This window comes from Aythya ferina (assembly GCF_964211825.1).
Source record: "Aythya ferina genome assembly, chromosome: Z".
Classification (NCBI taxonomy): Eukaryota; Metazoa; Chordata; class Aves; order Anseriformes; family Anatidae; genus Aythya; species Aythya ferina.
In genome coordinates this window covers 33,768,260-33,783,676 of record NC_140299.1, presented here as the reverse complement: position 1 = coordinate 33,783,676, position 15,417 = coordinate 33,768,260, and the positions used below count along the sequence as shown (strand labels likewise).

General features: G+C 36.3%; 1 protein-coding gene across 13 annotated transcripts in view; it reads left to right on the top strand.

Annotated features, from left to right (window-relative positions):
- Positions 1–14,045, top strand: part of MPDZ (multiple PDZ domain crumbs cell polarity complex component) — a 105,885-nt gene extending 91,840 nt beyond the window's left edge. For all 13 annotated transcript variants that reach the window (XM_084504735.1, XM_084504734.1, XM_084504726.1 and 10 more), the window contains 12 exons: positions 863–1,008; positions 1,328–1,411; positions 1,520–1,713; positions 1,950–2,097; positions 5,266–5,352; positions 6,855–6,948; positions 7,613–7,653; positions 8,685–8,807; positions 9,740–9,844; positions 10,004–10,116; positions 10,916–11,039; positions 11,889–14,045. In XM_084504735.1, coding sequence (XP_084360861.1) covers positions 863–1,008; positions 1,328–1,411; positions 1,520–1,713; positions 1,950–2,097; positions 5,266–5,352; positions 6,855–6,948; positions 7,613–7,653; positions 8,685–8,807; positions 9,740–9,844; positions 10,004–10,116; positions 10,916–11,039; positions 11,889–12,035 — 1,406 coding nt within the window. In that variant the 3' untranslated portion in view covers positions 12,036–14,045. The remainder of the gene's footprint in view (positions 1–862; positions 1,009–1,327; positions 1,412–1,519; positions 1,714–1,949; positions 2,098–5,265; positions 5,353–6,854; positions 6,949–7,612; positions 7,654–8,684; positions 8,808–9,739; positions 9,845–10,003; positions 10,117–10,915; positions 11,040–11,888) is intronic.
- Positions 14,046–15,417: the final 1,372 nt, after the last annotated feature.

The window sequence follows — 15,417 nt, the reverse complement described above, 5'->3', positions numbered from 1 at the left end:
GTCCTATCCCTGGGAGTGTTCAAGACCAGGCTGGGTGGGGCTTTGAGCAAGCTGGTCTAGTGGGAGGTATCCCTGCCTATGGCACAGAGGTTGGAATAAGATGATTGTTGTGTCACTTCCAATCCAAGACATTCTACGATTCTATGATATTTATACCATGAGACATATGGCTTCCTAAAGCTGTGTCAATGGTCAGTTAAAAGTATGAGTGGTGTATAGAAGTTCTTGTTGAGGGCTCCTAGATATAATGACGTGTGTGTACAACCTTTGTTTGACCAAGTACTGGTAGACTTGGAATACATCACTGTATTTCACATTCTTTCTCATGGTACAAATCTGAGTCTGAGACAGAATATTTAGGTAGCTGGACCTTGACTTAGCCCATTACAAAAGGGTAGGACTGACATCCTTGCATCCATGTATGTAATACATTGTATGCACTTCATTTATCTGTGATCTGTGTTGCAGAGTTACTGGTACAGACATTTAAATTATCTCTGAAATAGCATTTGTTGTGTACAATAGCTTCTGTGGCTATCCAAAAAAAGAGTTTGTAGGTTGTACAAATACAGCATGTTGTATGTGATACTATCTCAGTAAACTTAAAACTGTGATCCAGGTGCTTGTTGACCTAGAAGCAGGACAACTGCTATTAAAACCACAGGACAGTACTTGACTAAGGGCAAGGGAGAGTGGTATTATGTGGAAATTTAGAAATGTTTCCTGTAGATTGATTGTTGAGCTCTTACTGTAGAGTATGGTCCCTCAAAACAATATTTTAAAGTCACTTTTCTGATAGTAAGCTGTCTTACCTAGGATGTTTAGTTAATCCTGTAACTAGGATGTTTAATTTTTGTTTTAGATACAAGCAGATCTTCAACTCCAGCCACACTAGCTTCTGACCCCGCTACTTGTCCCATTATTCCTGGCTGTGAAACAACCATTGATATCTCCAAAGGACGGACTGGTCTTGGTCTGAGCATTGTTGGAGGAGCAGACACTTTGCTGGTTGGTTGGAAAAATACCTGTTACTTACATGAAATAATAGTATAGGAATGAAAATATCTGTTAGAAGAAGAGATTTTGTCTTCATTTGTTCTGTGGCAGTTTTATAGAAAGTTACTGAAGATCAGGAAAAAAAGAGAAAAAATATAAAAGCACTTTTGATATTGAAAGTGTAAGTGAACTTCTTAAATATTTTGGTAATTTGTCATTATTCTGACTTTTTGTTAACAATGAATTTTAGCAGGAATTTTCTGTAGCTCTTGCTTCAAAGATTGGGGCATTTTCTTTCAGTATGCAATTTATTTTTGTTGTGTACCCACAGGGAGCAATCATTATCCATGAAGTATATGAAGAAGGAGCAGCATCAAAAGATGGGAGACTGTGGGCTGGAGATCAGATATTAGAGGTGCACTTACTTCTTTGGTCAATGTTTATTTTCATGTGCTAGCTAGACATCTTTCATTTGTCTGTTGGAAAGTCCTGTACATTTCATCTATGTATGCTTTCATTGTAGGTGAATGGGATTGACCTCAGGAATGCCACACATGATGAAGCAATAAATGTTCTCCGACAGACTCCCCAAAAAGTTCGTCTGACGGTGTACAGAGATGAGGCCCAATACAAGGAGGAAGATATGTATGATGTACTCATTATAGAGCTCCAAAAGAAGCCTGGTAAAGGCCTTGGCCTGAGTATCGTTGGGAAAAGGTATGAACATACATGGACAGTCTATGTCTGGGACTTGGGCATGCATGTGTTTCTGTTGCAGTGCTGTGCTCAAATCCTGTAAAGGCAGTACGTGTCATTCTTGTGCCATTCCTAGAGGAACTAGCCCAACATGACTCATCAGAAAATGAGACAATATTTATTGGGTTCCCAACTGCAAGCCATAAAAGTGACCCTTAAACAATATTGTAATTCAAAATTCATGTGTGTGTTTACAGAAATGATACGGGGGTGTTTGTGTCAGACATCGTCAAAGGAGGAATAGCAGATACAGATGGGAGATTGATGCAAGGAGATCAGATACTGACTGTGAATGGAGAAGATGTTCGAAATGCTAACCAGGAGGCTGTTGCAGCTTTGCTAAAGGTATCAGGAAAACAGGAGATGGTTAAAAGTGAAGAGAATGAGATCCAGATTTTTGAAAGCTTAAGTTTTATTCAGCCTGTGTTCAGACTGTTGTTGAGATGTCAGGGAGAACAAGCTTTGGATCTGAATTTAAATTTCTGAAGGCTAGAGCATTCAGATTTTCATATTTTGCCTGATAAAAGTGAGAATAGAGGTAGCACAAACTGCCATATCTTTATATAATAAAAGACCAATACCTAGAGCAACCTAGAACTTAATACTGTGTTTTATGCAACAAATGCCTATTTGTTTAACTATCCCATATTTTTAGAAAGATACGTAGAATTGCCTTTAAATTATACAGAGCTCATCAGTGTAGTTGTGCCAGAAAGTGATTGCTTTAACAGTTATTAGTGTTCATCTTTTCTTTTTTTTTTTTTTTTTCTGTGTTTATCTTGTGTCACGTTACATCAATTAGATTTTATAATGCCTTTCTCAGTGAGCAAGGCATCTAGGGTAAGAAATCACTTTCTCACAAAGATAACTGAAGTAACCTCCTGGCTGCTGTTCTCAGAACGAGAATTCCTGTTCTCAGTAAACGTTGTGTATCTGATCTCCTCCATTTCCAAATCAGAATGAAGTCATACCTACAACATTTTCTGTGGTCTGGCAGGAAGTCCAACTGGTCAGCCAGTTTGTCTGTTTTCCATACAGAGTTTTGAAATACTCTGTTGCATGTCAGGATTCTGTTGAGTCAGCATTTTCCAATGAAAACCTTCCGCTGGAAAAAATTTAACAGCCTTTATTGATAGCTGACTCTTGGTTATGTAGACATAATCATTCTTCTTTGCATTATTTTAAAAGGTATATTTTTCCAGGTCTTAAATAGTTCCTCCAGCCTTTTTTTTTATTTATTTTTTTTATTTTTTTATTTGCCTAGGGTGAGCACTTTTTTTTTTTTTTTTCTAATATTTTCAGTGTGTGACCATAATTGAAAATGTCACAACTGCATCTGTGTTCTGATATTGATCTTGTTAATGTGCTCCTTTGGGGTAATAGTACTTTCCAGTTCTTACCTGATACTTTATTTTGTATAAGGACAATGGGTTTCTTCTTCAATACTGCACTTTGGATGAAGTATTTCTTCCTCATATGCTGCACTTCTACATCTCCTCTTAAAACACCATTAAAACATCACTAAAACACCATTTCATTTGGAAAGTTTCTATCATTTTTGTTAGCTGGCAAGAATTTTGGAGTATACAATTAAGTATACTTAATTAATAGTCTCACTTATTATTTGTATGTTTAAGTTTTTGATACTTCATCCCACTCAGTGGTACTTCTAAATAATTGTCCTGGCCCTGAGAAATGTGGTGTCTAAAAGACCTCAGATATTATTAATGGTTCTGTTTCTTTCACACAGTAAAAATGGATAAAAGCATGATCACTCACACACAGGCAGTCATCATTTTTAGTTCAGGTTTTCATTCACAAGTGAATGATCTACAGCGAGTTGTCTTGAATTGCCTAAAATGTATTTTGTTAAAAAGTTATTTACAATCTTTGTAAAATCCAAATGTATTTAAACTGCCATAAAACCACAAGAATGTGTGAAAATTCCTCCCGTTCTTGCAGTGTTTCTTGTTACATATCCCCCAAATATGTGAAAAGTTGATATGTTTTTTTCCGCCTCATTTGACTTTAGATTTATCAAATAGGAGACTCCAGGAAAAAAAAAAAAAAAAAGTAAGAAGATGGAATGTGAAGTGATTTACTCACAAGTTCAGATGGAAAGTATTACCTCCCACTTTCACACATAATAACTTTAAAATCTCATTTGTGGGCTTGCATTTTATGTGAGGATGTGGTAATTTTACAGGAGGAAAGCAGCAGGAAAGACTGTTAATGTCTGAGCCCTGATCAAGTCTTTTCCAGGACAAGAAGAAGTCAGTATTATTTAAAAAAATAAAAAGTAATTTAGTAGTAAATCTCTCTTAGCTCTAAGAGAATATCAATAGTATATGCTAGTATATGCTAGCTACAAAGATTTAGAAACCCTGTTTGAATGGGTATATTATGTTGTTGAGTTTGATATATTGGTCTGTTTCTTACTGTGAATTTTCTGATAAATTTTTGAACCTCTCTTAAGGTAATACAGCTAAGGTATGATAAATAAAGGCAGACATCTGTAACAGTAAATTCTTTAGTTGCGTAGGTACCAGAGATCATAGTAACAACTTCCCAGTGGAAAAAAGGGAAAAGCAAAATAGCAACAATACTTAGAAATTTCTGTATTTAAATATGTTGCAAATAGATAGATGTTCTTTTTGTATCATTTTGGAATTCTAGTTTTCTGAAGTGTTCTTGTGATAACACCTTACCTATCTGTTATCAAAATAAGCCTAACATCTCGGTTTCTAAATGTTTGATTGCATGGTGAATTTTCATCTGAGGTAGGTATCTATACATGAAATGCCTCAATGCTTAATGGAACTCAATGCTTAATGGAAACATTGGAACAGATATTCCAATGTGCAATCAATCCATATCACCCAAGTTCCTCTTGGGAGTCAGATACAGAAAAATCACTTAAACTACAGATAGATGTTTGGAAAACCTCCCACTCAAAATCTCTTTAGTTACATCAGTATGGATCCATATTAACAGGTAATTTCAAGAGTGGGAGAGAGATTGCCAACTACCACTTTAAATACCACACTGTCAGCTATATCAACAGAAATACTAAGTAATACTTGGAGGTCTTGTACTGTTTTAGTGCTTATTGTGAAAATACTCCACTTTTACTATTCTTTGAAAAATGCCATCTTGAAAGTACATGTTGACATTACTATTTAGAAGCCAAAACCACTACTCTTTAAAGAAAAGATAATGAAATTAGGCTTCATATGTAGTCCTCACATCTGTATTAGAATACTGTTTAATCCAAAAAGTTCTCAGCTCTGTATTGAATATCATTCAGTAGTATCATTCAATCATAGTTGGTATGGTTCTGGACCTGCCGTGAATTCTGTCTTTTTCAGTTCTCACTGGAAGGTTGTTAGTGCTATATTTTCCCCTCTGTTCATACTTCTTTCTTCTTCTACCATCTAATAAGTTACTTAAATATTGTTGTTGGCTTTAATGTTGTAGATACAAGAGATATATTAAAAATGACTCTTTCTTTAGTGTTCATTAGGTACGGTAAGGCTAGAGGTCGGAAGAATAAAAGCTGGTCCGTTCCACTCTGAGAGGAGAACATCCCAGAGCAGCCAGGTTTGTAACTGTAAAACTGTTTAGTCTGGAAGAAAAAAAATGTGGTTAAACAGTGGAAGCAAATAAAAATAGTTAATTTTGTGATTAAAATTATTTTCCATGCACCTGATCCAAGATGAATAGAAGTAGGAGCTTTTATGCACTTTGCAGCTTTTTGGTAGTCATTTTACATGTTCATTTTAGCTAGTTGTATCAGTTAAAGACATGATCCAGCCAAGAGTTCATTCCAGATATAGTAGAGTAGATAGTAGAAATAATAGATTAGATTCCAAGCTCTACTATGTTGTCTAGTATGACTTTTAGAGCTCTTGCATGCGAAGTAGGGAGAGCTGATTGTCTTCATTACCGGAACAAGTTGATGTACAGTTTAAACCTGTTACCTGGAGAGAGCTGAGTGCAGTAGGGTATTGTTTCAGTAATCTTACTGAATTTCTCTGTACCTTTCATACTCTTAACATAATCTTGGTCACAAGAAACAGGAAACCTTTAGCCTTTCCGTCAGGCTTTTCCTAAGTTTATTTGTTTTATTGTTGTTTTAATATTGTTTAATGTTATAACTCACATCAGTTGCTGCATTTGAATGCATCCTTGATGTGGTAGCAGCTCTCATTGTGATTCTGTGCCAATGTATGTATTGGGATTTCCAATAGGAGCTATTGAAATGAGAGAGTTCACAACTTACCTTAGAACTTTTTGTAGTTACAAACCAGATATACATCACCATCACTATTGTCAGTGATTGAACGTAGATGTAAATAGTTTAAGGTGAATCCTAATTAAACTGGGACTTTTTCTTTCTGAAATTTGGAGTGAACAGGTTAAGACTGGTTAAGGACTAAGTGTCAGTATCCCTTCAGAAAAGGATAATGCCAGTCCAGACAAAAATACACAAGCTCTGTGTGATATTAATCTAAGCTACTAAGTAACAAGTTCACAGTGTTGAATGTTTAGAAGAGTCTGTAAGAGTCAATGAACTAAAACCACTGTGAGCTATGTTGTTCCTTTACATTGTCCTGAGGCTGTAGTGAAAATCCTGGAAATTGTTTAGGGGAAGCTGGAAACTGTGTAGGTGAAACTGAGTGGAGAGTCCAATCTTAGTTTTCGCTTATGGAGTATCTGGATGAATGTGAGGATGCGTGTGGGGATGCGTAAAGATTTGTCTTTTGTATTGTGTCCCTACCTTGGTAATGGTGACTGTCTTACTCACCAGAAGGTCTTTCAAGTGACAAAATGTGTAGAAATATCTAGAAATAAGGAGACAGTCAGAAGCAAAGTGTTGCACGGGTCTGTAATTACGCAATCTCTGTTAGTCTAATGACATGTTTCAAACAAGGAGCCCTCTAGAGTGTCCAGGAAACATATAGAAATTCAGTGTATCAGCTTTAACTGGGCACAGAAAAAGTAACAAGATACAGTAAAATAGACTGAATACAATGGGTTATAATTTTATCAAATTGGGTATCTGAAGCTGCTTTCTAATCCCAGTGTAATACTGTATTTAGGTCAGTGAAGGAAGTGGCAGTCTCTCATCCTTCAGCTTTCCAGCTTCTGGTTCAAGTGCACCTGAGGTCCTTGAAAGTGGTCTGAAGAAAATCTGTAAGTTTTTTTGACCCTTTCAGTAGTTTATATCTGTGTATTGGTAGCTGAGATCTGCTTTCTCTAACACATAGTCATAGTATACTATATGCCTGAAAGTGATTCCTTAGTCATTAAATTGTTGCAGGGCTGGTGGTTATTATACAGTACATCATATATCTCTTTGAATCACTTTTTATAAAAGAAACTAGCAGGTGTTACATCAGCAGTTTAGATGCTGAGAATCTAAGTTGAGTGAGAATTATTTTCTGTTTTATCTTAGTATGTCTTTAGTCAAGCTGTCTTACTCATTCTTGGAAAGTATGTGGTCAATTCTGGATACTACGTTACATTAGAATAGCTGTGTAATAGCTCTCCAGTGCTCAGATTTACACCAGTTACTTGTGACCCAAGTATCGCTATCAAATAGTTTCTATTCTACATGAGCATTGCTTAGCATTTACTCCAACGGTTGTTTAAATTGAAAGAATGAATGACTGTATCACCCATTCTAGAAGTATTTCAATGCTATTAATTTAATGACAGCTGCTTTCAAAATCTGTTTTAAAATGTATGTCTGTAATGAAACAGTAGAAAGCTAGAATCATCACAGTGGCTTGGATGACTTTAATGAAAAAGTTTCTTTTCTATACTGATTTAACTTTTTAAATTTATCTGACAACAGCTTCTGAAATACAGGGATTAAGAACAGTTGAGATAAAAAAGGTAAGTTATAGTATAAAGTGATATGTATCAAGAAAGGTTCTGTAAATGTTATGTGTATGTAAAGGAAGAAGTCTGGCCACCCAGTTAATCATTTAGAGGGAGGAACCGATGTAGCAATTGTTAAGTTATTTGTCTACTGGTTCTACTGATCTCCACTACCCATATTTTTAGGTAAAATAACATGACTTCCACCATCACATTTTGTGACCTGTTTTTAAAGCAAATGGAGAGAGAATTAGTAACTGTTACCAAACAGAGTTAAATGCAGGCACAGTTGTAGTGAAGCCAAGGGAACTGTACTAAACTTGCAAGTCCATTATTTTGTATTTCACATTTGTTTGACATGTGTTTTTAGTGGATAGGCCTTTATATGACAGCTGCCAGGTTTTCAACTGGGTTTCAATTGCCTTTCTCATTAACAGGAGCATAAGATCTAAGTTACAGACTGCTTCTGATTGTCTAAAGCACGTATATTTATTTGACTTTGCCTGGTATCCAGTTTCCTTGATTACGCAGATTGTGTTTAACTATTCTCTTTTTAACATTGAATCTGTGAATACCAATTTAAGATAGCAATTTTGGTGGTTAGGTAGTTGAGCATTGCACAGCAGTGAATAACTAGTTTTGTTGTGGGACGCTAGGGGGAGCATAAAGATTAATTCTCATCTGTAGGAGGTTCTTAGTAGGAGACTGATAATAAAGGACAATCAATCCCATCTCTACAGTTTTTCTTGCCAGGCATATACTGACATTAAAGGTTTGATGTTGACTTCTGTAAGTGTTCAGTTTGGTTACGAAAAAACATATAACTGAGTCAGTAAATTGTCACCCTTCACTGATGGGAAGAACAATGTATTGTACACTCTGTGCTTTCCCAAAATATATTAACTTTTAAAAATGGCTTGAGACAAGCATATTCTGATTTTCATACGATAGGATTTTTATTAATTTTCAAGGTAAGCCTACAATTCTATATGTATTTTTCTTTCCAGAAAAAAAAAAATAATATATTTTTTTCATGACAATAATAGGGCCCTGCAGATTCACTAGGAGTGAGCATTGCTGGAGGTGTAGGAAGTCCCCTTGGAGATGTTCCTATATTTATCGCCATGATGCATCCAAATGGAGTTGCAGCTCAGACTCAGAAACTCAGAGTAAGTTAATCGTTAAGAAGGTTATAAAGATTGCATGGGTTCTGCACAATAATTACTCTAGACAGGTAATAAGGTACCGATTTAATGATGCAGTCATGATTGCTTCTGGCTGTGACAAGAATTTTTACTATTTGGATTGACAATAAAGTAACTCAGATTGGTGACATGGTAAAAGGTAATTGCTGAAAGGTATATTAACTTGGGAAGGAAGTCCTAAAGAAATCTTGGGTCATAGAGCTGATAAACTTGTGAAAATTCAAAGTAGGAAGGATAGTTCAGAATGATGGATTATTTAAGTGAGCTACACTGGTGAGTCTCGTGGTCATTCCTGTATGTGCAGTCTGTTTCATATCTCATGTTCTCTGTGCTTACCTGTCTTAGGATAGAAAAATTCTTTTTTAGGTTCCAAGTCAAAGTAGGCAGTCTTAACTCACACAGCACTTACATGTGTACTGTATTGAATCTATATCAGAGGTTGTTGAATTTGACTAATGTTCCTTGGAAAATAGACAGTGTTATTTCAGGATTAATTTAAATATATAATCTCTTAAGAAAATGTACTACTTCGACCTGTCTGTATTCAGATGATTTTCCATATCCTTCTAGAATATTAATTCTGTAAAGAACAAGTATTTTTTTACACTGAATACACTAAACTTAAACATTGATCTGCTGATTTTGAGGTCAGATTTTCTACTTTTCCATCACTTCACTATGTTGTTGTGATGTTATCTTGTGTTCACAATGATGTTGTACCTTTGAGAGAAGTGTACCATGCACTCTTCCGAATTTCTTTCTTTCTGCCCTTTGTCACTGATACATTGTAGGTAACTCCAAGTACTCAAACCTGCGCTTATTGAAAGAAAATGCCAAATAAATCTATGTAACTAAACTTATATTGATAGTTATATTTTCTACATTTTCTTCTGCAGGTCGGGGACAGGATTGTTAGCATATGTGGAACATCTACTGAGGGCATGACTCACTCCCAAGCTGTTAGTGTCTTAAAAAATGCTTCAGGCACTATTGAGTTGCAGGTAAAAAAAAAAAAAAAAAAAAAAAAATCCTCCAGTGACATTTGGAATATTTTCTGAACATTAGTTGCTATGATGTATTGTTTTAGTATCAGTGTTCTTATTTTACTGGCTTTTTTTTTTTTTTTTTTTTAAACTCATTTTACTGAACTCTGTTCTTAGGTTGTAGCTGGAGGAGATGTGAGTGTCATAACTGGTCAGCAGCAGGAGCCACCTACGTCCAGTCTTACATTTGCAGGACTAACTTCAACCAGCATTTTTCAGGATGATTTAGGGTCAGTAAATACATAATAACTGGCTTCTGTAGCCGGTTCCTTAAGGTGGAACTCAATCTAAAATGCTTACAAATTGTTTTGTTTTGTTTTGTTTTCTCTTCAGTAGAATTAAAATGTTATTTGATTTCATTTTAAATACAGCTTTCTTCATTTCACTGAGCCTAGGTACCTGAGATTAGTTGATACACCCCAAATTGCTGTTCTCAGACTTACATAGCAAGGTTCTTTCCACAGTGGTACTTTGGTTTCTGTGATGTATTTTTTTTAACTCTAGGCTATCAAAAATATTTAACTTTTGGGGTATACAATTGTTACCACTTCTGGTATACTACAAGGAACAGCTACGTAAACAAGTATTGCCTCAAATTATGTTATAAATCTGAGGCATTTTTCCAGGAACAGGGAAAGAAGGAATGGGGTTCTTTAGGCACACAAACCCACATTAAAAGATAGAACTTCAAAATTCATGTAGTCAAAGTTTATGTGTGGAGATACATCTATGAGTTATCTGTATAAACACATACGTGCAAATTAACAATCATAACTCAGAGTAGGAGAGAAACAATTAAATCTTGCAACAAAGTGATTGGCTGCTAATTTCGGACTTTTTTTTTAGGAGGCATAAGGGGTTCCAGGATTTTTAAAGGTGTTTGCTAGGGAGACTTGAGGTACTTTTGTAGTTATAGAGGAAATGAAAGTGCATTGCTTAGCTAGAAAGAAAAATGGTTTTGGTTGAACGTTATACATGTTAAATCATAAGTTCAGACAATATATCAATGCTCTTTTTCCCTTTCATTAGGCCTCCTCAGTACAAGACCATTACTCTAGACAGAGGACCAGATGGCCTAGGCTTTAGTATTGTGGGGGGATATGGCAGTCCTCATGGAGACTTACCAATTTATGTGAAGACAGTATTTGCAAAGGTAAGTGTAAATTTGTTCAGTCAATTCATTTATTAGTTCACAGCAGCCACTTTCTTAAAGCATGGCCTGAGTTCAATGCCAAATGATGAGTGGTTTCTCACAGCTTTTCTTGCCCAGTGCAAGTTCTGATCAAAATGTGCTTGCAACATTTGAACGATATAGTTTCAGGAAGATTTAGAATTTTCAAATGCATGAGACTTTGCATATGGCAGAGTCTTTTTCAACTCTCAAAACTGGAAATATTTACATACTTCGAAAAACAGCCCCCCTACCTTATGTTTAGAATTCATTTTCTTCAAGTAATAGAAGGGACCAATTTATTACAGTCTGAAAGGTAGACCAGCATAAAATAACTGAACTCATCTGGACCTTTGGAGAAATTCAGGTGGAACTGAATCCATACTGAATTTACTAACTCAGGGAGCAGCCCTGAGTTAGACTAAAAAAAAAAATGTAATGAAGAATACCAAATGTTTGTTGTAAGTCAAAGTTCATACGTGGATTTTGATTACTGGATTTCCAGTTTCTGGAAGCTATATCAGGTCATGAAAATCTTGCTGTTATGGTACCAGAGACTAGAAGTTACACTAGCTAGACCAACAAGATTAAAGTACAATAAAAATCCTCTAGATCCATCCTCCAGATCTAAGTGTTGTGAAAGTTAGAGAATGCAGGACATACTGCAGCACTGGCAGACTGTTCTATGATAGACTCTAGTCAAATCACTCTCAATCAAAAAATGTTTAAGGGGTTTTGTGTACTATACCCATCTTATTCAGACCATTGGGATGGTGCGGCAAGGAGAAAAAGAAATGCATGAGTCTGCAATTACATGTTGTATTGTTTCAGGGTGCAGCTGCAGAAGATGGACGCCTGAAGAGGGGAGATCAAATCATTGCTGTGAACGGGCAGAGTTTAGAAGGGGTGACCCATGAGGAAGCGGTTGCTATTTTGAAAAGGACGAAAGGAACAGTCACTTTGACTGTTTTGTCATGAACTAGCTGCTGAAAGGGGTAGGATTGACAAGACTATATTATTTACACTCTGCTTAGAAAAGAGAATTGAAATTTGTATAGCCTTCTTGCTCTTCCTGATTCACAGGACCATGTTACATCACTGAAGAAAAATAACATTTAACCATATTTTTGTATGCAATAGAAATATTTCTCCCTCTGTCAAAACACTGAAGATGGAGTTACATCACCTATGGAAAAGACATAATATTTTTCCTAGTAATATTGTAATGAATACTTGTAAGCCACTAAAAAAATGTTTTCATTAATAACCTCACAACAAAATTTAAATGCTTTGCTAAGAGGCTTTGAATATTTCAAATATGTGAGAACAATAAAGTCACTGAATCAACAACAGGATGGCATGGTAGAGTCAGAAAACAGAAATAAGATTATTGGAGAAAGAAAGTATTAACAAAATATGGAAATTAGGGAATGGGAGGAAAAGCATGTAACGTGGAGGCACATAATTAATGGACTTACTTGTGTGTTTTTTTTTTGTTTTTTTTTTTTTATATTACTCTACAATGACCAAGTAGAAGGAGTTGGGAGGGGATTTTTTGTTGTGTTTAGCTTTGTTTTTTGCTTGTGTTTGAATTGTGTTTTGGATGGTGGGGATTTGTTCTCAGGCTGGAAAAATTATTTGCTAGTGGAGACTTATCCTGGTGAGAGAGTGCCCAGCAGCTGCAGTATTAGAAGGATTAAACTTTTCTTTCATAACAGTAGTTTTTTCTAGACTATGTGGGAGTGAAAGCAATCTCCCTAGCGTGAAATGTGTGTAAGCAAAGGTTGTCCTCTTGCAATGGGGAAGCCTAAATACTGTCTTAGTGCAGAAGTTTCTGATTGCTGCTTGAATGAAAGCCGTGAACAAACCACTCAGGACATACTTACTTAGCTGAATATACAGCCTAGGTTAATACAATGCAGAAGATGATAGTGTTACAATGTTGCTTGTCACTCTAAAATAAATAGCAGCAAAGATAAGGTCCTTCCTGGACCGAGGAGAGCTATAACCAGGGGTTGATGGTGGTTAGACGGCTGAAGATCAGTTCCAGTGGAGAAGAGGGGAGCAGTGAGACAGCACTGGAAGTCTTTGCATCGGCATTGAGCTGAAGAGGACAGCTGAGGATCACAAACATTATTTGGGGGTTGTTAATTTAAAAAGTGCAAATGCAAGATATTTTCTGGTAAAAAAGATGCAGCCATGGAGCTGTTATTTGGATAGCAGAGTTGTCAATAAATTTATCAACATCCTCAGTTTACTAAGGAGTCTTTAAAACTTTATCCCAAAATCATACCTACTGATACCACTGGCTGATTGTAGTCTCCCTTTGGCATGCCAGTAAATATGTTGAAGGTGAAAGACACCTAGCTAATTGGCATGCCATATACTTGCTGCTACATATACTGTAGCAGCAAGACCCTTCATGTTGATTAGCAAAAAAATAAAAATTAAAAAAAAAATATCGGCCTTCTTGCTATATATATATATGTGTGTCACTTGTCATTTAAGAGAACTCTCTGAATAGAAAATGCAGGCAGTGGGCAGGCCGTTACTAGAGGAAGATGTGAAAGACTAGCATTTGTGTTAGTGAGAAACAAAAACAGTATTAAGAACATCTGTGAAATAGTATTAACAAGTTGGTAGCTAGATCTAAGCGAGTTAACTAAAACCAAACAAAAACAAACACAAACAAACAAACAAACAGCTTTGTCTTATTAACTGTTCCAGAAGTTACTGTGATTGGCAAAAAATGAAAGTACACAGATGGTACCATTACTGACTGTTGTTACTGAATTGTTCTTGTGTGCTCATTCCTTGGTTAGAATGAGAGATGCATACATTAGAGTGTGTAAGGTTGCTTTAAATAGTATCTATATTTGTAACAGAAGTAGTGTACAGATATTTTGTTACTACTGTTGTGTCTAAATGGGGGATTTAATTAAATAAACAACAAACTCTCAGTGATGAAGAAATAAAGTTGCAGGTGCATTTCTGGTGTGTGCTGGCTTTGTTCATTTTGTTGTGAAAGATTAACCCAAACTTTTTAATTAATAACAAGAAGTTAATGATATTCCTCTTTTTGTGAGCCATCTAGTAAAAGCTGCTTTATTTGTATTTTCAGATTTTAGCTTCACTCACAGTCTTTTAGCACATCAATAAGACAAGATACCAGAACTATTTAGAGAGGAGTAAGAGAGTGCTTTGCTTGTTTAAAACAGACAGTATTTAATAATTTCTCAATCTGTTTAAAAAGTCGTCTGTTGGGCATGGTTCTTGACACGAGCAATCAAAACATTGAGCTGAGTAGCCTGGAATTTTGCTTTTAGCTGTGACCATGGTGCTGGTTCAGAGCACAGGATCTCCCCCAGCCCCTGTGACAGGACAGCTGTTTCATGATCATGACTTAGTGTCTGCTGTGCAATGCATTATGAGGTGTAATAAAGTTAGCAGGCTTAGGGTGATTAGTTTGGTATTAATCATTTGGTATTCAGTGCAACTTCTCTATCACAGGGTTTAGTTCTGCAAGCTGCTAGGTACTGGTACTGTTCTAAGTTCTCATTTTGTTTATGTTAGCTTTTTGTTCAAGTAACCGTGTTAACTTTGGGACTTTACAAGATTGGAGCTAAAAGGCTTGGGTTCTTAAGGGCTCAAGCCCTAGTCTGTTCAAATACACATCCTTTTCTTTTAACTTAAGTCTAAGCTATTCAGTGCCAGTGATCTTAGGGTGGTATTAATGAAAGAGACTCATGTTGTGTAATTGTGCATCTGGACAGAGGACAGCTGGCTCATGGGAATGCACAGATTTAATGCCTTGACAGTGACTAGATATCATTGGCATGGCTGCTTTCCCATTCCCCTGCTGGATTTTATTTCTCAGTTAGGTTTGTGGAAGCAATGGAAATGTTAATTGCAAGTTGAGAGAATAGGCAGAAATTAGTAACTGTTCAGGATCATGTTCCCTTCATCCTATCCAGTCTCTTTAAAAAATAATGATATATGATGGATATGTGTTCTGTAAACTCAGACTTGCTGTGGTGGTTTTACCCAGATGGACAGCCAAGCACCACCACAACCACTCTCTCACTCCCCGTCCTCATAGGGAAGGGGAGAGAAAATATGATGGATAGGGCTCAAGGGTTGCGATAAGGACAGGGAGATCACTCAGTGATTAGTATCACAGGCAGAACAGACTCAGCATAGGGAGATTGCAGAAATGTATTACCTATTATAACAAGCTAGAGAGGCGAGAAACAAAGAAAACAAACTAAAAATAACCTGTCCCCATCCACCTTCTTCCACCCCCTCCCCTAAGTGGCACAGGGGAATGGGGAATGGAGGCTGCGGTCAGTCCCTGACACTT